At 40.5% G+C, this 25125-nt stretch overlaps 1 protein-coding gene across 5 annotated transcripts in view; it reads left to right on the forward strand.

Moving 5' to 3' along the window:
• The first annotated feature begins 8899 nt into the window (after positions 1–8899).
• Positions 8900–25125, forward strand: part of BICC1 (BicC family RNA binding protein 1) — a 267016-nt gene continuing 250790 nt past the window's right edge. For 2 of the 5 annotated variants that reach the window (XM_070611494.1, XM_070611480.1), the window contains exon 1: positions 8900–9350. In XM_070611494.1, the coding sequence (XP_070467595.1) occupies positions 9161–9350 (190 nt within the window). In that variant the 5' untranslated portion in view covers positions 8900–9160. Of the gene's footprint in view, positions 9351–9548; positions 9688–25125 lie in introns of those variants that run through there. The other 3 variants (XM_070611485.1, XM_070611476.1, XM_070611515.1) reach the window with 2 other exon arrangements.

Below are 25125 nucleotides of genomic sequence, written 5' to 3' on the forward strand. Positions count from 1 at the left end.
GAGTAGATTCAACTTGATTCCCATTCATTTTTGATGTACAAAAATACAGGAATCCTAAAGGGAACAGCTGACGGATAACGAGTAGGATACTTATTTCTTTTGCTCTTCGGCTCACCTCCCCTGAAAGAGGGGTCAACAGCCTGTGTCCAACTGAATGACTATCTGTCTTCCAATCCTTTAACCACAGTACTGGATCCAACATGGCAATGGAGTTTTATGTCGAGAGCCAATTCCAAAATGATTTGTTTTGGCTCTTTGGACTGCGCATTGAAAAGCATTTCCTTAGCTGAAGTGGAGGCCGGCTGTGATCAATGTCAGCCATGACAGGAGGTTGAGGGTGTGGTGGAGTATGTGCCATGTATTTGCCCACTGGCATTTCTGCAGATTTGGGGCCTGATCCTTCCTTTAATGACCCACTCTCTTCCTGCTATGAACCATTCTTGCCTCACAAGCTGCCCAGGAAGGCTTGCTTTCAATGCTCCATTGGCCCTCATTTCTGGAACCTTTTTCTGCTCATTGGATGTGAGGTTTAGCACGTAAGTGGCATTGGTGGAATTTACCTTGTAGCTGAGTGTGTGTTGTTAGAAGTAGAGCCAGTTCTCACATCCCTGAAGGTTGGATGCTTTCATGGCTTTGTAGGCTTCATTTCTGGCTATATCTAAAAGTCATGTTGCCTGGAGAGTGTCAGCCCGTCCAAAAGAAAAAACAATGCAGGAAGGTACAATTTTGCACATGCTTGCTCTGCTGTCTTTTGCAAACATTCCATCTTCTTCAGTCCCAGGGGGTCTGAGAATAAATTTACGTGTGAATGTTAGTGCAGGTATCCTGGATGACAGGGTAAAATATTGGTACTGTAGATCAAAAGCACAATTAACATGTGCCTTGAAATTTGGACAACTGCAGGACTGTGGGGCTGAGGCTTAAATATCTCCATGGGTGGTAGTTTCAACACAGGACTGCTAGCTTTTTTCTTGTTTTCCGTTTTGTCAGAGTTGAGGGTAGGGCAGTGTTAAAAATTCAGGTAAGTGACTGGGAAAGTTCATTTTCGTCTTCTATTCTTCCGCCTGTTGCTTAACTTTCTTCTTCCATTTTGATCTATTCTATTCTCTTTTCAGTGACCCACGTTTTCACTGTTATTTTTAAGCATTGGGGTGTTGAAACTCCAGTGAAAATTTTTACTTTTCAGAATATTTTTTATCAGAAGTCTATTTTATTGGAATAGTCAGAGAATCCTAGGATGCCCTCCGGCAACCACATATCCTTTGCCCTCGACCTCTGGAAAACAAAACTACTCCTCTTCTGATGGGAAAGTGATAGAAACCTGAACATGACTTGATGCTTTGAGCTGTGAAATTTGGGGAGGTCACTTTGGCTCTATATACTTCATTTGTACCCAGGTATAAATATGGTGGGGGGTGTGTGGAGAGAATGAGATCAGTAGTTTTCTGAGCCTTGGGAACCCTGAAATTACAGGGAGGAAAAGGTTGAGCTAGTGAGAATTTCCTGTCCTTCTTCAACTGGACAACTCTGTTATTACTAGTTTTCTGTAAGAGCATTCTGCATTAGAGTTTATTTGAAAGACAGTTTCTATTTTTCAATTGTGAAAACTACCAGCTTCAATGAACCTTAGGTTCCTTGCACCTCTAACATTACCTACATGTAACCAGACAGATAGGAGAGAAAGCCTCCTGTAGTAGTTAGGAACACTATTTCTGTCGGATGTTTCTGTGTTTGAATCACAACCATGCCATACTGTTGGTCTTTGGGTGTGTTATCCTCTCCAGGCCTTAGCTATTCTCTTCTTTAAAAATGGAGACAGTAGTTGTACCAATCTCATAGGAGTGTGGTGAGAACCAAATGAGATAATTAGCAGTGTCCAGCAAATTATAAATACTCAAAAAATGTTAGGCATTATTATTAGTCTGAAAGAACATTGGCATTATACGTGGTATGTTTATCTTCCTTTATTACTTCATTTATGTTTATTTCAAATGAGCCTTCTCCTAGAACCAACTCTAAAGGCATTAAAATAGAATATCTAACACTTTACTGTGCTTTTAACTTGACACTACAGGGAAAATTTATACGATTTTAAAACGTTCACTTAAGAGCAAACTAATCTCCAAAATACACTGCACCATACCATGGCTACGTAGAGTTTTGGCCAAAAAGTTTCAGTAAAAAGTTAAAATGAAAAAAAAAAAAATTTTTTTTCAAGAGAAGAATCTTTTTTTTTTTTTTTTGCTTGGAAAGAGTCACTCTGAGCTAACATCTGTTACCAATCTTCCTCGCTCTCTTTTTTTTTCCCTCCCCAGAGTCCCAGTACATAGTTGCATATTCTGGTTGTAAGTCCTTCTATTTCTTCCATGTGAGCCACTGCCACAGCATGGCGACTGACAGACAGGTGGCGTGGTTCTGCCCCTGGGAACCGAACCCTGGTGCTGAAGCGGAGTGTGCTGGACTTTAACTACTAGGCCATTAGGGCTGGCTGTGAAAAAAGAAATATTTTAATAAAACAAATTGTTTCTGTGGATTATGCTTTGATGAAAATCAGTTTTTTTACACATTTTAAGCACACATTTGTACAACTTTATTTTTCTTTGAATCTTTCAGTCTCAGTTTCTTGAACTGCAAAATAAAAGGACTGGACCAGATAATTTTTGCGACTCAGTATCGATGATTCTAAGTTTACTTTCAAGTGATGTGGCGCTCTAATCAATTCTTCTCACTTCTCTAGGCCTCTGTTTCCTCAGCTGCAAATGGAGAGAATGTTCCTACGTATCAGCTGCTTTAACTCTAGCATTAGAGGTTAACTTCTCTTTTTATGCTCCTCATCGACTTAGTTACTCTCTGGTTACACAATTATCCAAACTGTATCACAAAATAATTTCTAAACATATGTTTCTAGGTACATGGTTAAAAGCTTGTCAACCTATTTTAGGCAATTGCTGGATTCTGGAGACACAACGTGAAAAGATACATTTTCTGTCTTCAGGAACTCAGACAACAGATGTATAATAATGATGATGATGATAATGATAATAAATGCAAAGATAATTGCTTTAATGGGAATAAGCATAGCATTCACTGGAAACAATGGACAAAGAGTACCTAAATTGGCCTGGTGGTGGGGTGTTTGTGAAGGCCAGGGGAACAAAATAGGAGAGAGGCTGGAGGAATACTGTTTGCAAAGCACAGAGCTCTAGATATGAGAGCAGGACTAGACCAGGAATTACAAGTTCTTCAGTATTGTTGGAGTGTGAAAGGCAAACAGAATGAGGTGGGATTGTTAAACAGGGGCCGGCCATTAGCTTTGTATGCCATTTAATTGAATAACATCTGGCCACATATTGAGATTATTCAAACATAATCGAAATGCCAAGTTTTAAGTTAAAATAGAAAAGTAGTTTTAATGTAAACTTCTGAAACGCTCACAAAAATACATAAGTTCAGGATCAATAGTTTTGTTTTGGCCTTAGAAAAAACTAATTCAGGGAAACTAATTAAGAGTGCTTGGAAAAGAACGCCAATCCATTTTACTTTCAAATGTTCCCAGAGGAGTTTTTTCATCAGATGACCACTAATCAAAGTTAGACATGAATTTCTAAAGTAAATGTAAGATAATACTTACTTCCTGTTTTTAAAAAGAAATCGCTTATGGATTTTCATATTTTGTGAACTTGAAGATTTAATGTGATCTTAGTTATCTGATTTTTTCTCCATGATTTTTCTTTTCGAGAGCCTTACTACATTAAAAAAAAATCTACGCAATTGATGACCTGGCATCCGATCTGCTCCTATACCTCTGAGTGAATTTAAAATTATTCTTTTCTCGAATGATGTAGGAAGATGAAGACAAACAAAACAAATATACTTAATGAAAACAAAAATAGTGTCAATTATTCTAACTCTGGTTCAAGTTTTGTAGGAAGAGCACAGGACTCAGAAGTCGTGAATTCAAGGTTCTCTTATTTATTAACCATTTCAATAATGGTATTATAAACGTGTTACTTCATTAGCTTTCCTAAAATTAAAGTTATGCACCCATATGGTTTAAAACATCAAATTGTTCTAGAAGACTTGTATAGCAACCAGAAGGACCATATGCTTTCCCCTCATTTCCCATTTCCTACAGGCAACCATTTCTGATACTTGGAGCTTGATTCTATTTTTACCTCCATATCTCCAAATCATATGCTTAAATTGCTATTTCTTGATTTTAGAAAAGTTTCAGTGATTATCTATGTATTGATGTTCCCCTAAAGCAGAGGAGGTTTTGCTTTTTTACCACTGCTGCCTGAAAGCCCCACTACACACATGTTCACTTCCCAATCCCCCAAATTCCTAACCTAGTTATATTTATAATTTAGCTTAGATCAGTATTCATGGTTTACATAATTACAACTATGTAAATGCTAGTTACAGCTCAGCCATGTAGCATACTCTGACTACTTCGACTTTTCTGCATAATGTTCTGTTATTCTTGGAGTCATTATCTTTTTCTTTTTTGGACCATAGCTTTCTATGAACCAATCACAAATTTAACCCCAGAGTCTCTTCCAACTGTCTTAATCTCCTCTGAATATGTTCATACTCTTCAAGAATTATAGCCAGTTAATCTAGCAGAAATCTTGATCCTGACACTTCTGACCTGTTCCAATTTTTGTTCTCCTTTTGCCATCATCCTGAGGAGCACCTTTGCCTCTATCATGTGCTGGATCTCCTGTTTTTCTGTTTTTTTCTTCATCTTGGTTTACTCCCTTGTTTTGGTGGCACACAATCTTCAGTATATTGTTAAGATAGAATATAAGGAAAATAGTCTTTTTTGAGACCTCTCATGGCTAAGAATGAATTTGTCCTCATGTTTGATTGATAGTTTGGCTGGGTATAACTTTCCACGTTGGAAACTACCTTCCATCAGGCACTGCTCCATTGCCTCCAGCTCCTGGTATTTCATCCATTTGTCAGGACTCCTATGTTTTCTCTGTACCTGCACCCAAGAAGCTTAACACTGGTGGAGAAAATCAGGACAAGGAGACTGATCCCATTATAAATTTATGACTGCCAACATCAACTGGACTTTCAACAGTACCAATTCATTCTTTTACAGATGCAAAAGGCTATTTTAAAACCTCTAAATACACATACACACACTTCCCCCACACTCTCAACAGATAACTTTGACTTGTACTCTTTTGGGAAAATAAAAGCCATCAGATGGGATTCCCTTGTGTTCTAGAAATGAGACCTACAAACTAACCTACATTTACACCCATGTGTTCATCTTCTGATGAGCTGTTTCTCCTCCGCTTGTGTCTTGGAATCTAGTCTGTTTACACTTTCAAAGCCCTATAATATCAACCTCTCCTCTCTTTTTCCTTATATATTCTAGTTCTGTCAACTGGATCATTTCCAGTGGTTTTTCCAATGCTTAAACCTCACCCATTAAATCAATCATCCAACTTACCAGTCAACCAACCCAATAAACAACAAACAGCCTTTCCTCTACTCACGTTATCCTTCAACTATTGCTCTCTCCTCCCCTCTCAGCCAGAGTTTTCCCAAATTGTTGTCTTCACTCCTCATTTCATTAGCTATATTCACTCTTCCATCACTCCATTCTGGCTTTCTTGCTACGGTCCCAGTGACCTCCATCTAAAATTTTGACCTCCCGTATTGTATAAAGATGATCACATTCTCCTTTTTGAAATACTTTTTTTCCTTAGCTTACATGACAAACTTTTTGGTTTTTTTTCTTCTTCTCTTACTACTCCTTCTATCTCCTTTTCCATTATGCTGTCATCTATTTGATCGCTAAATGATAGAATTTGTGAAATGCTCTTTATTTTCTTTTCTTCTAATTCTCTTCTCTTTCCTAGACATTCCTATCCATGCATCTGGCTGGAATTACCACCTATAAACAAATAAATAACACATTTCTATCTCCAACCAAGAACTCTTTTCTGAACTCTAGACCTATATATCCAATTGCTTACTTGACATATTTTCTTGGGGGTCTTAATGGCACCTCAAACTCAATATGCCCAATTCAAATTCATCTTCCCTCCAATGTAGTCCGTCCTCTTCTAGTGTTTCCTATTTCAGTTAATGGTACCTATCTCTCTTCAGTTATGTTAGCCAGAACCCTAGAGTCATTCCTGACATTTCCCTCTCCATCACCTGATATCCAATCCATCACAAATCTAGTTGGTGATATTTACTGTCGAAGTGTTTCTCAAATCCTCTCACATCTTCACCACTCTAGGTAAGCTACCAGCATTTATTATCTAAACTTCCTAGATAGTCTCTTAATTGGTCTAACTACTTCTATCCTTGACTCTCAATCTATTTGCCATACTGTAGCCACATTCATCTTTTTTTTGTTTGTTGGTGAGGAAGATTGGCCCTGAGCTAATACCTGTTGCCAATCCTTCTCTCGCTCTTTTTTTTTGCTTGAGGAAGATTGGCTAACATCTGTGCCAATCTTCCTCTATTTTGTATGTGGGTCCCTGCCATAGCATAGCTTTGATGAATAGTGTAGGTCCTTGCCCAGGATCTGAGCCCGTGAACCTGGGCTGCCACAGTGGAGCATGCCAAACTTAACCACTATGCCACTGGGCCAGCCCCACACTCATCTTTTTAAAATGCAAATCTAAGTATATCATTCTTTACTTAAAGCCTCTACATGGTTTCCTTCTGTTCTGAGGATAAAGACAAAAACTCCTTAGCTTGGCTGGTGGGGCTTACATGCTCTACTCCTTACCTACCTCTCCTGCCTGGGCTAGCACCATCTAACTCCTTGTTTTCTTATACCAGCTATGCTGGTCTTCTTTTAGTTTCTCCAGTGGAGGAATGCATGCTGCCTCCTCCAACCACAGGATCTTTGCTTATGCCAATCCTACTGAGAGCCAATATAGTTTAGTGGGTAAGCATAGAGCCCCTGAAGTCTGATTTTCGAGGGAGACTTCCTGGGTTCAAATCCTGATTCTACAACTTACTTAGTTGTGCGTGCTTGGTAAGTTATCTTACCTCCTGTGCCTCAGTATCCTCAACTAGAAAACAAGGCTAATTGTAATATCTACCTTTAGGGATGTTATTATGACCAAAGTTCATTTGCAGGGAAGGCTCTTCCCTCCCCTTTCTTTCCCAGTTAATTTCTTCTCAAACTTCTGTTCTCCGCTCCAGAGTCACTTTCTCTGAGAAGCCTCTGCTGACCTCTGTGGCTGAATCCAATTACTCTAAGTTTTCTCACATCTTGAGTCTCTTATTCATAATGCTTAATGCAGGTGCAATTTTATATTTTTGTCTGAGTGATTTATTTATTTATTTTTGGTCACCATTCTATCTTTCTCATTAGAATGTCAGCTCCAGGAGCCTAGGGGTGGTATTTGGTTTTGGTAACTAGTTTTTGGGCTTAACACAGTGCCCAGCACATAATGGGCTCCCCCAAAATATTTGCTGACAGAAAAAGACGGTAAACATCCCTGATGGAAGGCTCCTTGATAACCTATTTTGGTGCTAAATTAGTGCTTTGCACAGTAATTAATACGTTCAGAGAAGGAACACATGGTAGTGATGGAAGCAATTAAGCTGTTCCTCTGCTTCCGGGTCTCCAGGAGGCGACTCTGAGCAAGAGTCAACAAAGCAGGGTTTTGTGGTGTTGTGTGTCAGATACACAGACCTGGGTTCGATTCTTGGCTCCATTATCTGCTGCTGGGTGACCTTAGTCATGTCACTTGACTTCCCACAGTCCCAGTTTCCCCATCTGTTACCCAACAATACCCAGCACAGTCAGTTCTTGTTACCTAGGCAACTGAACCTATAAGAATTTTTATTAACCTTAAGCATGGTACAGAATTATCCAGGGTCCGCGCCAATGATAGGCTTGCCCCTTGCGAGCCAGTAAGACTCCCTCTGTGGCAGAGTGACAAACTGCTATCTCACCCCCCACCCCCGCAAAGAAAAAGTAAAAAAAATCTTTCTGCTTTTGGTTACAAAACAAAAGAGGGTATGAATCAGTGTGAACCGGGAAAATAGAGTTCCAAGGCATTCCTAGTGCAAGCCAGTTTCTTCTTCCCTGGTGCCTGAAGTCCAAGTTTGAGAGTGGCAGTGGGTGGGCTGGCCCCGGGCAGGTAGGATCACAGGTTCATTTGCTGGTCATCTATGAGAGACTAACCTTGAGAACAGAGAAGAGCCCTCAGTCCCTGACAAGCCAGCCCTCTCTCAGCTGCCCACTGGATCCAGCTAACCAACACTGCAACCTCAGAGCCTCTGTCCGCCCCTCCTTTTCTTTTTTTAAAGTCAGCTGAATCTATTCCTTGAGAATCACACACAAAATGACTCCGTTCTCACCTCATTTAAGAAAAAAAAAATCCCTTCCCTCACAATAAAAAGAGTAAGCCGCTTGGCTGGGATGAGGGGAACAGTCTGGTTTGAACCTTTAGTGGAGGAATGAAGTGCTTGTAAGCAATGACCGCAGTGATGCCTGAGAGAGGTGGATACTGTTTCTTCCGCAAGCCTTCTCTTTTCTCCTCCGTCCCGTTTCCAACTTTTGGGACCGACTGGGGCTGAGTTTTAGGGGGTAGCGTGTGTATGGAAATAGAAGGGGATTGTGCGTGCACTTCTTGCGCGTTCGGGAGGGTGCTGTGCTTGAACATGGCGAGCGTGTTTGAAGAACTCTGAGAAGATGCGTGCGGGACAAGGTTTACCCGTGTAAGTGCAAAGGAGCGGCAGTGTGTACGTGGTGAGTGTGCGCGCGCGAGTGTGCCAGCGCCAGGGGCCGCCCGCCCGCCGAGGCTCCCGTGGGCCGGCCGGGCCAATGAGCGCGCGGCGGCCGGGCGGCGGGCGGGGAGGAGGCGCCGGAGCCCTGCGGATGGAGGCGCGGGAGGCGCGGCGCGCTCAGTCCGCGCTGGCGCTGCTGCCGGGGGGCGGCGCAGCCACTGGCCCGGGACCGGGGCCGGGAGCCGGGGCGGCCGGCGGCGGGGGCGGCGCCCGGGGCTGGGATGCGCCGGGGTCTCCGTGGCGGCGGCGTTGGCGGCGGCGTCGGCGGCTGCGTGGGGACGAGCTAGCGCCGCGGCCCGGGGAGCCAGTCGAGCCCGGCGGGCGAGCGGAGGCGGCGGCGCAGGCAGAGCGGCCGGAGCCCGAGCGCCGCGCGCCCACCATGGCCGCCCAGGGCGAGCCCGGCTACCTGGCGGCGCAGTCGGACCCGGGCTCCAACAGCGAGCGCAGCACCGACTCGCCCGTGCCCGGCTCCGAGGACGACCTGGTGGCCGGGGCGCCCCTGCACAGCCCCGAGTGGAGCGAGGAGCGCTTCCGCGTGGACAGGAAGAAACTCGAGGCCATGTTACAAGGTAGGCATCCCCCCGCGTTTTCGGATCCCCGCCCGAGCCCCCCGCTCCTCCCTGCCCCAGCGCCCGCCACTCCGGGCCACAGCCGACGTAGTTCCCCGGTCACCTCCCCCGCGGGGCCGGAGGACACCCAGGGAGTGGAGCCCTCGCGGGGCTCCCCACCCTTCCACGCCTCCCAGGTCTACAGGCACCGGGAGCCCCGTGCTGACTTGACCCGCTTCAGGGAAGCCGAAGGCCGAGTTTGTACGGGCGCGCCCAAGTTGCGTTCTGGACTTCGGAGATGTCAACTTTTGTCCGGACACCTGGGCTGTGCCATCCGGAGCCACTGGGACCGCACAAAGTATGCGTGACTCTCTTCCCACTGCCTGGCAGCCCTGAGTTCTAGCTCTGTCCCTCTCTGCTCGTGTCAGTATCCACTTCCTCCAGCTGAGGGGCCTTGTCTCGCTATTGGGAAACGCTCTGCAGATGTCATGGCTTAAGACAGGAGTTCCCGCCCCCCCACCCTCCACGCGGGCGTTAAGAGGGGCCAGGACGGGGGTGAGCAGCCAAAGCGTGGGGATTGTGTCAGGGCAGTGCTGCTGGGTTGGAGGACAGTGTGTGTTCATCTCCTAACAGGCTTATAAAACGCATCTTGAGTTACGCTCAGTTCATAAAAATCTTCCTGTACTATGGATGTCTGACTTTGTCTTTCACAACTTGGGACTTTTTTTTTTTTAACCCTCTCGTTTCTCTGGGACTTTCCAAGGCATAACGGCTTTAACCAGATCCGAGTGGAAACAAATTCTGATTGTTAATGAGATGATTGGAGTTCTCAGAATGTTAAAATGTCCAAGGTCATTCTGACCTTCCTTAAAAATGCTAATTACTAGCCTACCTTGAACCACCAATGTGGCTCACTTCCTTCATCCAAAGAAATAAGGTAGTTTGAATGACTGTCATTCTTAAAATACTGTAGAGGACCGGGCATTGATTTCACTAAGGGCACCGTGGTGGATTCATTCAGTAGCTAGTGTCCTTATATCAAGGGAGGATTGGAGCTTTCGAACTTTCTTTTGTGGCTTTAAGCATAACTTACTTTGACTTTATCAGTCGATGCATCACAGTGTGGGAGCTGTTTAGGCCTCTGTGGAACTGCAGTGGCTTTTTAGAACAATTAAACAGGTTATTTTAAGAGAGAACAACATGTTTTCCAAAACAATAACTTGCTGGAAACAAATAGCAGGAGTGTTTGGCAGGCGTTTTTGGATGAGCCTCAAACTCATCTCCCTTGTTGCTTATTTTTATTGATAAACATCCCCAGTGCTTGTCATGTTTCTGTCCCTCTGCCTTTTTTCCCCCTTATATTACTTAACTTTCTGGAGAGTCACTTCGTTGATAAACTGTTCAAGTGAGAATATGCAAAGTGGATTTGGGAATTACAGCCCCAGTTGCATTTCAGGAACCCATTTTGGTTGTTTCATTTGTTCTATGGTTCTTTTTGCCTGATTTCTGATTATTAAACAAAATATTAAATTTACTCACAAAAATATTGTCGTGAGATTGTTTGGATTGAACTGATAGAGCACAGACCCGTCCTTTCAACAGATTTCCAGTTTGTTTTCTACGTGGGTTTGGAGTGATGCGAAAGATGGATATTCTAGCACTGCTTCTCCCTTACCTGTTAGACCTGTGCACATCCAGTGACGTTAGCTTCTAGGAAGCCCTCATGCATAACCTGAGCTTTAGAGGTGGATTTCTTTTTTGAATTAATTCATTTTCATTTAGAATAAAATGAAATATGAGTGGGGCCTTTTTTAAATTTGAAGGCTCTCCCCTTTAGAGGTGTGATATTCTGACATGAGGTGGTTTCAAATTGCTTAGCAGTGGTAAAGTTTCTTTCACAGAAAGCCTTGACAGAGTTAACATTTCTTCAACAACCTGTATATCATGAAATATTCACATCCAACCCCAAAGAATTCTTTAGTGATTGAACATAGTGGTTAGATTAACTTTCCAAAATCACCAGTAAGTGAATTATGCCTTCTAAGAAAGTGAAGTTGGAACACGTTTGACAGTAGCACCCAGAGCACAGTGTACCAAGGCGTTTTGTGATGCGTATTTCCTGGTGTCGCATTATGTAGAACCACCGTGTCTGAAGGAGGAAGACTAATTTTCTGAACCAAACATAATCATGTGCCTCATTGCTTTATACCAGGTGGTTATAGCAAATGTGGGCACTGGAATCACTCAGACCCAGGTTCAAATCCCTGTGGGACCTTGGGACGCTAGAGTTTTGTGAGAAATTAAAAGCGAGAATGCCTAATAAGCTAAAACTTGCCACACTGGTAAATTATAAGAGCTTAATATATATATCAGTTGCTTTTATTATTATTAATAATAAATATTACAGCATGGGTTCAAAAGATTTCCTGTGCCTATCACCATTTCTGACATATAGTATATACTTAAATATTTCAGGAACAAAAGAATTTTGCAGTTTCGTAATTACAGAAGGAAAATAGATAGAGACCAAGGTAGGAAGTTTGGTAAATCAACAAATATTCTATTATTGTCAGATATTCTTGGGTGGAAATTTTTTCATTTGAAAAGTGCCAAGTAAGTAAAGTCTGTATTTGCCTGGTTGGGTTTCTGATTATTGTGAATTTGGATTTGCCATTTTTCTTTTTATAATCGCCTTAAAATATGTGCAGGTTTCCAATTTAAATCAGGATAAATAAAATTATCTGCCTTTAAGTCTGCGTGGTGCAGATTGGTGTTTATAATGCTTGGAATTTCTTTCCAGAGAGACTGTCCTGGGGGCAAGTTAATCTTTAATGGGTTGTATTTTTATTAGTAGAGAAATTCTTTTACGCAATGGACCAAAAATTCAGTGAGGTTGAAATATGGGCAGTAGGGTAGTGGTCAAAGAAATGAAATACCATTCTTGGATGATCATTAAATACCCAAAGAATTGATACGCATGAAAACCACCAGGCCAAAAATGTAGGGGGAAATCACTAGTTTTTATTTTTGTCTAATAACTGCTTTAGAACAGTCACGTAGCATTTGACGGTTTTGTTCAAATCTAAATGAAGATTATTGATTTTATAGGTCAGCGGTTTTTTAAATGGGAATTTATTTTAAAGTTTAGGTTTTTGATGAGTATGGTCAGCATTGGAATGGATGCCATGGACAGCATTGTTTAATGATAAAGAAAAATAGTTTTTAATTTATTTAATACTGATCTTCAAAATTTAGATTTCGTGCTTCATGTGAGATAATAGTGTTGATTCATTTAAGTCAATGAAATATGATTTACGGTATGTAAAGAGGGAGGAGAGTGGTATAGAGGAAAGTCACGGAGAAAGAGGGAAATAAATGGGTCAAAAGAGTTAGAAATACAGTCTTGGTGTTTGCCAGAGTTGTGAGAGGCAAATGTGGAATTTGTATATTTATACTTTCTTTTTTGGTTGTTTTACGTCTTACTGTTAGACTTTTCTTTTTATGTTGAAAAACATGTATGTGTGTCATACAATTAAAAATTCATACATAAAATTTAGAAGCATGGGCATTTTCAAAGTTCTGAATCCCTTGTGTTTCATCATAGAAAGGAGGAAATATTTCATGGGGAGAAATGGCCTATTGTCAGGAACCGAGTTTGACATCTGGTGGGCTTTTAGGATATTGCTGTTAAAGATTTAAAAACCATGTTGCGTTTTTACAATGATAGGCACAATGGGGGTCATTTGCTGCTGCTTGCTTGAGTAGCAGAACTAACCACGAAACTAGGTTATCACACATCATTGATTAAAATAAGAGCAGCAATTATGTTATTTCTTTAATTCAGCAAACTTTAGTAAAGATTGTCTTAGATGTTTTTGTGGGAGCAGGGAGAAATAGGAAGCAAAAATATATGAAAATGGGAGAGTAATGGAAGTGAAGATAAATGAGAGCTAAGCTTAATATGGTTTTCTAGTTAATGCTTGGTTAAGGCTAATAAACAACGAGAACCAGTCAAATAACTTTATGAAGCTTAGTGGTTAAAGGCACAGGGCTCTGGGCAGACCTGGATGTGTTAGCTTTTAATAGGGAGCTTGGGAAAGTGTGTCACCTGCAGCCCCATTTCTAAAAGGGGGTGTTAATAATAGTGCCTGCAACCTTAGGTGGTTGTGACGATTAAGAGAAAAAAGATGTATGTGAAACATCACAGTGCTGGCCACATAGGAAGTGCTGAATAAATTAATAACCATATTCGTCGTAAACCATAGTTCATAAAATGCACATTCTTATATTGAAAATGAAAATCAAGTATATTGGAAAATGAATTAGATGCTCTTACAATAAATGAATATTCACAGCTATCTAAAGATTATTATTGGCCCACCTGGTAGCTCACAGTGTGCGGAGTATATCAGCCCCTTGTAAAGGTGAGTGAGTACAGACCGAGTAAAACTACATTAGACAGGAGTGTGGAATTCTAGATTTTGCTCAGGATGAGAGGGGTTTATATCCTCTTAATTATAATTGTTCTTGCCTTGAATGTGTTTCATTCTTTGAACAGTCCTGAGCCAGTCACTTCTGATATTTTTCCTAAAGACTGGCAGCAAAATCCCCCTTCTAGTTTTATGTTGCCCTGAACTTGTCATTTATGGGCATCTAGAAAGAGACGTTTTCAAAGCAAATGCTGTGCCTGGGCGAATGTTCTGTTTGCTTACTTGTGAAATAGGGACAATGGCAGTGCAGTCTTCTGGGGATGTTGCGAGCGCTGAATGGGACGATGCGTGTAAAACACTTCGCCCAGCGCCAGGCACGTGGTGCTGAGTAACCGTTCGTGCCGCGGCAGTGCTGTGCCATGTGATTCCAAAACACTAGGAAGCAAGTGCTTGCCAGTTTTTTTTAAAAACTGCATGTGAATCTTTCTTTTAGGGGAAGGGGGTGATTTACTTTTTAGTGAAAGTCTTCCTCCAGTCAGAAAGTTTGTTAGGACGGTTGTAGTTGAGTCAGAGAGCATAACTGAACGTTAAGATTGCTTTACAAACTCAATGAAAAAATCCCTCAGAGGTTGGATAGCTTGACAGCTTTAAAGAGCTCAGGAACTGCCATCAGACTGGCATGGATTAGAGTCCTGACTTTGCCTCTCGTAGAGTCCTGTGAGGAGGAAATGAGATGGACATTACAGGCTGTGCTTGGGGGCATGGAATAAGCCCTCTCAGAAAGTGTACACACGCTCGGTAAATCTTATCTCTGTGAAGACTTGTGGGGTTTTGGTTAAGTTGATCATTGATAAGTTAAAACACAGAAAGGAATGTCATATCAATGATTTTAACAGGCAGGAATGTATTTGGCTGCGACTAATAGAAATCCCAACATAAAGTGGCTTAAACAAGCTGGGGGTATATTTTTCTCACCCAACAAAAAATCTGGGGCTAAGAGGTCCAGGCCCCAGTAGCTGCTGAGGGGGCCTTAAGGAGCCCAGCGACTTCCCTCCTTGCCTCTGCCATCCTTAGGCTCCGGCTTTTGGCCTCATTGTCCTAGTCTGGCTGTGGCTGTGCCTTGAGGTACATCAGTGGTCTGTGCAGGGAAAAGGGAGGAGAACAAAAATTGTTTTCCAGTCAAGATTTTGCCTTTTTATGTGACAAGGAATTCTCTGTGCTGGAACTTCCGTTTGTATTTCTTTGGCTGTTCTTTGCTACAAGAGATTCTGGGAACGTAACTGCTTTTCCAGCCTCTCTAGTAGAAGTGGCAAGGAAGAAGTGGGTCTGAATGGACACTGAGAGATCCAGCCCGTAACTTCCCCACAATGGGTGGAGCCGAGGGCGCTGTGACAGAAATTCCAAGCTGTAATTGAGGCAAAAGCCTACCTGTATTGGAGATTTGGGCATGCATTGATAATCCCTAGAAATCTAGATTATTTGGTAATGTTATTTGTAGATGGAATTTCTTTCTTGGCATAATCCAGGAATAAACCTAAATTCCAATGAGGAGATACCTTTGATCTTGTGAAACTGTTCTCATCTTGTTACTTCTTACTCCTTTTACAAGCAGGACCTAGGGCCACTGAGTACTCTATCTTTTTTTTCCTCCACTGTTTTCACCATGTCAAGTGACCTTTTTTTTTTTTTTTGCGAGGAAGAGAGGCCCTGAGCTAACATCTGCCGCCCGTCTTCCTCTATTTTATGTGGGATGCCACCACAGTGTGGCTTGATGAGCCGTGCTAGGTCTGCACCTAGGATCCGAACCTGTGACCCCCAGGCCACTGAAGTGGAGTGCACGAACTTAACCACTCTGGCACGGGCCGGCCCCGTCAAGTGCTTTTTTTAATTGAAAATTACACAACGGAATACAAATGTCCATTTTACCTTATATTACTCCAAGATATCCTTTCTCTGTCTTCCTTCCTGCCCACCACCCATCTCAAATTGCTTTTAGAATCGGCAGGTTCAATGTAGTTCATTCCTCTGCCCTTTTGGCTTTTCGTAGATTGGTCATTGCAGTATAATCTGGCCAAGAAAGCCAGAATCTGTTCAGAAGATGAGGTCATTTTGGAGGCAGTTTGATAGTAAGATTATCATCAGATTTTTGCCATGTTTTGCTGTTTGAGATTGTACAGAATGATGAGCTAATAAAATATACCAGTTGTCTCATCCTTGGTTTATTCTGTTTATTTCAAAATTTAGTTCTTAAAAAATACATGGGATAATAGTGACCATACAGATTCCTTTTTAAAAAATGCTTAAGGGGCTGGCCCAGTGGCACAGTGGTTAAGTGTGCATATTCCGCTTCTCGGCGGCCCGGGGTTCGCCAGTTCAGATCCTGGGTGAGGACATGGCACCGCTTGGCACGCCATGCTGTGGTAGGCGTCCCACATATAAAGTAGAGGAAGATGGGCACAATGTTAGCTCAGGGCCAGCCCTCCTCAGCAAAAAGAGGAGGACTGGCAGTAGTTAGCTCAGGGCTAATCTTCCTCAAAAAAAAAAAATAAATAAAAATAAAAAATGCTTAATAAACTAGCCGGGATGAGGCACAATTTTAGTGCTAATTTATAACGGTTTTTGCAGTGTGGGGGGATGAGCTTGGCAAGAAACCGTTGTTATGCTGCAAAAGCCACCACAGTTGATTTTTAATCTGTGTGGTGCTAGCCTTTATGGCATTATCCAAAATGCACACACCAATAATAGAAGCATTTTGTGGATGCTATACATTTATAAATCCATTTCCTACCTACTAAGCTACTAATAACTGTAGGTGATGAAAACATTTATGTTTGTAACAGGTATTAAATCCTGTTACCATTTATGATGTTGGCATATAAAACGGATAATGCTCACTTTCTAGCTATAAAGTCATTTCTCTGTTACAGTGAATAAGATAAACCATGTGTTAGTCTGCATATTGAGTTGATCTGGAGCTTAACTACATCTCTTGTATAGGAAGAAGCTTAAATGATTGGATTTGAAAATTAGCCATTGCTGTTTTCTTTCCTAATTATGAAAGTAATACAAACTTATTATAGAATATTTGAAAGTAAAAACTGGTGTAAAAAAAAGAAAAACCGAAAGTCATCTCTAAGTCCAGAATCCAGCAATAACCACTGATAATATTTTGGGTTTTTTTGCTGATCCTTAAAAATTTTGCCCATATGTAATTTATTTTTGCAACGGATATTGAGTTCCTACCATATGTTAGATACTGTGTAAGGCTTTGGGGATGCTTACCCTTGTGTGACTTGGGTCCCCTAAATTCTGAACTAGGATCACACTTCACTTCTTTTTCACTTAATGTTGTATCATGGATATTTTTCAGGTCATTAAAGATTCTTAAAGAACACGTTTTTAAATGGCTATAAAATATTCCCTCGACATATCATACTTTGCTTGCACTTTATGACATTTCATAATGTTTTTAGGTGGCCAGGTAGTGGGAAGAACCTAATGTTTCTACTCAAACTGCCCAAGATTCAGGTCCTGCCTCTATCAATTGGTTGTGTGGCCTGGGGTAAGGAATAAGTTCTCTGAACCTCCGTCTTCTCATCTCTAAAATGGAGATAAAAGTATCTTCTAGGTTGTGAGGGTTAGAAATACCGTATGTAAAGCACCCAACAGTGCCGGAATCCAGTGCACACAGTCAAGAAATGGCGGATGAGGAATATTACTACTACTGCCCCAAACACTTTTGCCTAAAAACGCTTCATACATCCTTGACTTTTCTCATAGGAAAAATTCTTACTAGTGAAATTTTTGAGGCAAAAAGCATAGACATTTTAAGGCTTTTGATAAAGTTTGCAGAATTATTTTCTAGAAAGACTCACAGGTTAAGCAGAAGAGACAACAGATCCGCAGGATATCTGCTGCTTGTGCCTATGATCCTACAACCTGGCTTGTTTGAGCTGGTGGTTGTGAGAAATTAGGAAGTAATTGAGTTAGCAATCCAGAGTTAGAGTTCTGTTTGTTTCTTTCACTGAAAAGTTTGAATGATGTTTATCTTACCTGATTTTCATGTCTGTGACTCAATAGTTCTTAAAATTTGTGTGCGTAAAAATCACCTGAAGAGATTGTGCAAAAAAGCAAACTCTGGGCCTCTCTCAGAGATTCTGATTCTGTAGGTTCGAGAGTCGTAGTGGTGGTAGGAATCTGCATTTTGAAAAGAATCTCATGTGAGTCTAATGTAGGTGGTCCCAGGACCACACTTTGAGAAACATCATGAGGTAGTTAGAGGATGATGATCAAAGTTAAGACGATTCAGATCCTTTTGTTTCTTTGATTCCTTTTACCCTTGAAGCTAGTGCTTTCTCCATGTTCTTGAACCATCTTGAAGCATTCTAGTCTAGGAGCATAATTTATAACTGGCATGATGTTGTTTATAGTGGCTTGTTGTAAGGGACTTGAAGGAAGAACACAAACCTATATATTCCTGTGGAGGGGATATAGTATCTTATTGTGCAGTAGGCTCAGAATGCATTTAATTTCCTTACAGACTCCTGTTAACTTACATGTAATAGACACCTATTTAATATATTATGAAATAACTTAAAATCACACATTTTTTACTATAGAAATTTAAAAAGCTATGTGAAGGGAAATTTTAAAAAGAAAAATAATCATCAGTGATGTCCCCATCCTAACAGCTATTTTTATTTTTCTACCTTGAAATATCGTCCTTGACCATTTGGACAGAGTTTATGTAGCTGCTATTGTAGCATTAACTACTGTTTTATCCTCAGCATTTTAACCTAATATAGTAAAATGTGGTATAGACCACCTTATTGTGAACATGATTGTGTAACTTTATTCTCCTTTGGAACTTTATTCTAAGGAAAAAAAATTGAGAAATATGGTTACTGAAGAATGGTGGTGATTTTAAAAGCAGCAGCTGACTTTAAGCACTTACTGTGTGTGAGACATTGTTCTTGATGTTTTATGCCTGTTCAGTCTTGTCAGCCTCTCATGCAACAACCTGTGAGATAGAGATGCTGTTGAGATTTGCATTTTACAGACAAAAAGTCTGTAAGCCCTTGTTTCTTTTTGGAATTCCGAGTGGATCTAGATTGTAGTTTTCCTCTGTGGTTTGTTGTGGAGTCTACACTCTTGTGTAGTGTGGTGACAGGTCAGATCTGAGCCCAGGAGGATGAAGTGTGCTCCAGAATAGGTTACAGTGCTCCCCCGGGTCCCTGCTGAAATGCAGAGGAGTGTGGTGGTAGGCACAGAGCTGGGTCAGAATTCCCAGGGAGAATGCTCCAAAGCTCTGCCTTTTACTAGCTCAGGTTAAGTTTTCTCAGTTTCCTTCTTTGTCAAATGGAGCTAATAATGCCTCTTTTCTCAGGTTATTGTGAAGATTATATGGTAATGTTTGTAAAGTTGACTCACAGTTGATCCCTTGTAAATAGTCTGTATGTTTCAAATTCATCTCCTGTTCCTCTCCAACATCTAGCCTAGTGCTATGAAAGTAGCCATGCTATGTTTAGAGAATAAATGACCCATGATGGGTCTGGATTAGAACCTCTGTCCCATTTTGGCCTGGTGGACCTGGCATTGACCTCATGGAATGGAACTTTGAAGCTAGGACATGTGGTTGACCTAGAAACACCAAACAGTTCTGCCTTACATAAGCAAGGCAGAGTAATTCTCCACATGCAAAGTGGTCTGTCTTCACCCTCAGTCTAGGGGCTGTGTAAAATGTTGTACTCTTAGCAATGGGACATTAGTGTGGAGCTTTGAATGAGGATATGCAAAAGTTAATTCAAGTGAGGCTACTGTTGAATAATTTATATCTGTGTCTGATCTGGATTAGTTTTATACATTGAAATTTATCAAGGTTAGTATAATTTTTCAATTTATTTAGTTGCAGAAGCTGAATTATCTTGTTCTTACAATAATACATCTCCAGGTACTTGTTTAAATATGATCTTAAAGCATCTCAGATACTAATCCTTTCTTAAAAGGAGTGGTCTTTTATGTTAGTTTTCTCATTGTACCAGGATACTCATTGAGGTATTTTGCGTTAGAGGGAAGTAAGCCACTCCCAGCAGAATGGGTGACCAGGAGTCAGGTGACTTGAGTTCATGACCCAGTCTTGCCACTGACACTGTTGCCTTGGACAAGTCATTTAACCTCTCAGAGTTTTTGATTAGATGCCCCTAAAATCCCTTCCAGGTCCAATATTCTGAGTCTTTTGTACAGTCTACAAATACAAGCCCAGTATACAAGCCCAGTAGTACTTGGTGTGTGGTGTTGGAAGCTGACTTAGCTCTACATACATGAGTAGTTTTGGTAGGAATTTGTCTTGATTTGTACCACACACATGAAGATACATAGCAAATGGGGAAAGTAGTGGAATGAGGACCGTTGGAGAGTCTTGGCTCTGGAGGAGCAAGCACTCATGAGAGAGCTAACTCATAAGCTCTGCTTTCTGACATCTTGGCAGTCAGGTTTGCAGTGCCCTGTCTTCTGTGGGCTAGATGTTAGCTAATTTCAGGTTTTCTACTGTAACTGAGCGGCGATAACAGTGCCTAAACCCTAGTTGAGACTTGTTGGTGTTGATACTGTGTTAGATGAATAAAGGAGATTGTGTGCTTCCCTGAGTGGCATCTTTCGGTCACATTTTCCTTCTCCTCTCCCAATTTGTCCAGTTATCAAGCCTCATGTGCCACGATTTATACCCATCATTTAAACCACTAGAGAAACATAGCAGGGAAATGTAATAATGTTCATTAGATTAAAATCTCAATTAAAAAGACATCTGTATGTCCAAATTTTAAGTATTTTCAGAATTGTTTTAGTTTCTTGTTGATTACTGAGAACTAACACAATATTTCTCTTATCTTGTATAGACGATCAATGAAGCTTGTATTATCTATGTTTTGAGTTGGTCCCTTTATTATATTCTGAGCTTTTGAAGTGCTGTTCCAAAGCAGAGTCAATATTTTGGTAAGATTTTATCTTTTAAATTGCTTGATTATAATGATTTAATTTAAAGAGCCAGAAAAATATAAGTTTAGCTTAAGTGTTGGAAAAGAAATCATATAAAAATATGTTTATTTTAAGCCAGGGGGAATGTTTTTCTTAAATTAAAATATTTTTTATATGGGAAAAGGAAACCCAAGATTAGCATAGATCTGTAGAGTTTTTATTTTTTTACTGGGATCTATATTTTAGTAAAACATTTCTGGCAGTCATATTGTTACCTAAACAGAAATGTTGCCTTCAACTATATATTTACTATCAGTGAATGGACATCTGGGATGCATTATCTATGGAAAGTTATATTTGACCAAGTCAAAACAACTAGGCTTGAGCAACAAAATATGATAAAAATGGATTTGAATTTGAAGGATGTTCTGCATAAGTGATTAGCTTTCAAGCTTATGAAAATTGTCTCATAAATCATTTGGGAATAGTGAGGCCATCTGAAAAACCCAATGGGAAATCATTGTATGTGTTTAAAAAAATCGTGAGGTCATGTTATGGGACTGCACAAGTGAATGAGGCCTTTTAGCTTTATGAGGAATACAGTCTAGTAGAAGAGCGGAAACTTACCTCTACTTATTCACAGAACAGAAAAGATCATCCCATAGAGTAAGGCCCTACTCCATGTGCATCTTAGCCTGGGTCACCTACCTCTGTCCCACAAGATAAGGGCTTGTGACAGCTAGTTTATTGGGGAAGTACTTTCAAGGGGAGGAGGTGAGGGAAGAAGGAAAGTTAAACAGGGAGGAAGAAGGCAAAGCTGATATAATGAGCTGGTTACCTTTGAGGGCATTATTGACCTAGTTACCTCTGAGGGCAACTGCTGTTTCTGGTGAGTCCCAGAGATTACATCCCTAAATCATCTGTCTAAAGGACTAAAAGAAGCATTTGTCTGTCAGCTTCTGTCTCTCTTTGAAGAGGATTGAGGGTTGCCCCATGGCGATTGTCTACCTTGCCCTTCTGGGTTACATATGTGTGACTTATTGGCCCCTGTGGGCATCCAGCAAGCTCTCAGAGCAGGCAGTGAGAAGTGCATCTTGTGTAAGCTTGAGATGAAGCACTGTCAGCACAAAGTGGGTTGACACCTGCACAGAGCTGTTTACTGTGGTCTGACTGGAATCATAGATGAAGTATAGTGGAGATGAGATGGTGTATAAGATAGTGTGTACAGTACATTATCTTTATATACTTTAAATGCAAAAAAAATTCAGAAAAGGAGATAGAGAAGTGGATGTTTAAAATATTTCATATGCTTTGTTCTAAATCAAAGAAAAGCCGTTGCTGTAGATTCTTGGTGAGTGTTCTTGTGTGTGTTTCTGTTGAGTATGCAGTAATATAAGATTATGGAAATAAACCTGTCTGTGGTCAGCAAGATGGTGGAATAGGAAACCCCAGACCTCTTTCCCCAACAGAAATACCAACTTAACAACAATCTTCAGTCCAAAAAGCTGTTATGAGAATGCCCAGGCAAACTCAAAACCAAGAACAGCTGCACTGAAATGGGTAAGGAAAATGGTTTCACTTAATCTACATCAGCCTCTCCCACAAGCCAGCAAAGCTAGCAGTTGGAAGGAAAAGCCCAATGTTCTCCTTCTCCCTTGAAAGGGAAAGAGAATAGTGGAACATAGGTCCAATATTCCAGCTTTTTGGGGGGCTATTTGAAGGATTGATTTCTATTTCACCTAACTTGGAGCACTAATGGGTAACTGGCATACTTTGGCTGCCTTGGGGCAACTGAGCTCAAAATAGCTCAGCAGCCTGTGGCAGTGCCAGAGAACCTACAGTACTGCAGACAGACACCAGAGGTAGTCAGAGACTAAAGCCTCATGAGAAAGAAACCAGCAGTTCCCTTTAATTGAAAAATTACGTAGACTAACCCAGAGAAGTCACATCCTCATAAAAGATTTGAGGGGCCCCCAGAATCTCTACCCAGACTGATTGGTCAAAGTCTTCCACTGTGCAAAGCCAGTCTGTAAAGCCTGGGAGAAATGGGTCTTTTTTTAAATGCAAAAATCACAACAAAAATCAAGGCACATGAAAAAGCAGAGAAACATGACCCAATCAAAGGAACAAAATAATTTTCAGAAATTGACCCTAAAGAAATGGAGATCTACGAATTACCTGACAGAGAATTCAAAATAATTGTCTTGAAGAACTTCAGTGTGCTTCAGGAGAACGCAGATAAACAAGTAAATGAAATAAGGGAAACAAAGCTTGAGCAAAATGAGAATATCAACAAAGAGATATAAACTAGAAAAAAGAATAAAACAGAAATCCTGGAGCTGAAGAATATAATAACTGAATTGAAAAACTCACTAGAGGGGCTCAATATCAGACTTGATCAACCAGAAGAAAGAATCAGTGAACTTGAAGACATTCATTTGAAATTATCAAATCAGAGAAATGAAAAGAAGAAAATTAAGCGTAAAAAGCTTAAGGGACTTATGGGATGCTATTAAACAGACCAATATACCCAATATAGGAGTCCCAGTAGAGAAGAGAGAGATAAGCAGAGAGATTGTTTGAAGAAATAATGGTAGGAAACATCACAAATCTAAGGAAGGAAATGGACATCCAAATTCAAGAAGCTTAAAAGACTCCAACTAGGATGAACCCAAAGACGTCCACACTGAGACACATTATAATAATCAACTTGTCAAAAGTCAAAGACAGAGAAAATCTTGAAAGCAGCAAGAAAAAAAATGACTCATTATTTAAAAGGGAGTTCTCATAAGATTATCAGCAGATTTCTCAGCAGAAACATTATAGGCCAGAAGGGAGTGGAAGGATATATTCAAAGTACTGAAAGAAAAAGAGAAACTGTAACCAAGAGTACTATATTCAGCAAAACTGTCCTTCAGAAATGAAGGAGAAATAAAGACCTTCCCGGATAAATAAAAGCCAAGGGAGTTCCTCACCACTAAATATGCCTCACAAGAATTGCTAAAGGGAGTCCTTCAAGTTGAAACAAAAGGACAGTGTACAGCAACACAAAAGCATATGAAAAGATAAAGCTCTCTGCTAAAGAAAATACCTGTAGAAGAAATGAGAAAAGAATCAGAACATGTCACTATAAAAAAAAAATCAATGAAACACAAACGAAGGCAGCAAGAGAGGAAATGAGGGACAAAATACCTACAGGACAAGCAGAAAACAGTTAGCAAAATGGCAGTAGTAAGTCTTTCCCTATCAGTAATTACTTTAAATGTAAACAATTTAAACTCCCCAATCAAGAGACACAGAGTGGCTGAATGGATTAAAAAATCATGATCCAACTGTATGCTATCTACAAGAGACTCACTTTAGATATAAGGATATATACAAGCTGAAAGTGAAAGGATGGAAAAAGATTCTGTGCAAATGGTAACCAAAAGAGAGCAGGGATGACCATACTCACATCAGACAAAATAAACTTTAAGTCAGAAACTATCACAGGAGACAAAGAAGGTCGTTGTATAATGATAAAAGGCTCACTTTGCCAGGAAGATAGAACAATTATAAATATATGCATCTAACAGCAGAATACCCAATTATATGAAGCAAATATTGACAGAATTAATGGGAGGAATAGACAGTAATACAATAACATTAGGAGGTTTCAACACCCCACTTTCAATAAGGGATAAATCAACCAGACAGAAGGTAACAAGGAAAGAGAGGACTTGAACAACATGATAGACCAATTGGACCTAAAAGACGTATACAGAACACATCACTCAATAACAGAATACATATTCTTATCAAATGCATATGGAACATTCTCCAGGATAGATCTCATGTTAGGCCATAAAACTAGTCTTAACAAATTTAAGAAGATACTTGTCATACCAGGTATCTTTTCTGACCACAGTAGAATGAAACTAGAAATCAGTAGCGAAAGGAAAACTGGAAAATTCATAGATATGTGTAAATTAAATAACACGCTCCTGAACCATCACTGGATCAAAGAAGAAAACTGAGGCAAAATTAGAAAATATCTTGCGACATGGAAAATGAAAATACAACATATCAAAACTATGGGATGCAGCAAAAGTACTACAAAGAGGGAAGTTTATAGTGGTAAATGCCTACATTAAAAAAAGAAGAAAGATTTAAAATCAACAACCTAACTTTGAAACTTAGGGAACTAGAAAAAGAAGAGCAAACTAAACCCAGAGTTAGTGAAAGGAAGGAAATAATATTAGAGCAGAAATCAATGAAATAGAGAATAGAAAAATCAATGAAATAAAAGTTGGTTCTTTGAAAAGATCAATACAATTGACAAATTTTTAGCTATACAAAGAAAAAACACTCAACAAAAATCAGAAATGAGGAAACATTACAAGTAATGCCACAGA

Source organism: Equus przewalskii, chromosome 1 (genome assembly GCF_037783145.1).
Source record: "Equus przewalskii isolate Varuska chromosome 1, EquPr2, whole genome shotgun sequence".
Taxonomy (NCBI): domain Eukaryota; kingdom Metazoa; phylum Chordata; class Mammalia; order Perissodactyla; family Equidae; genus Equus; species Equus przewalskii.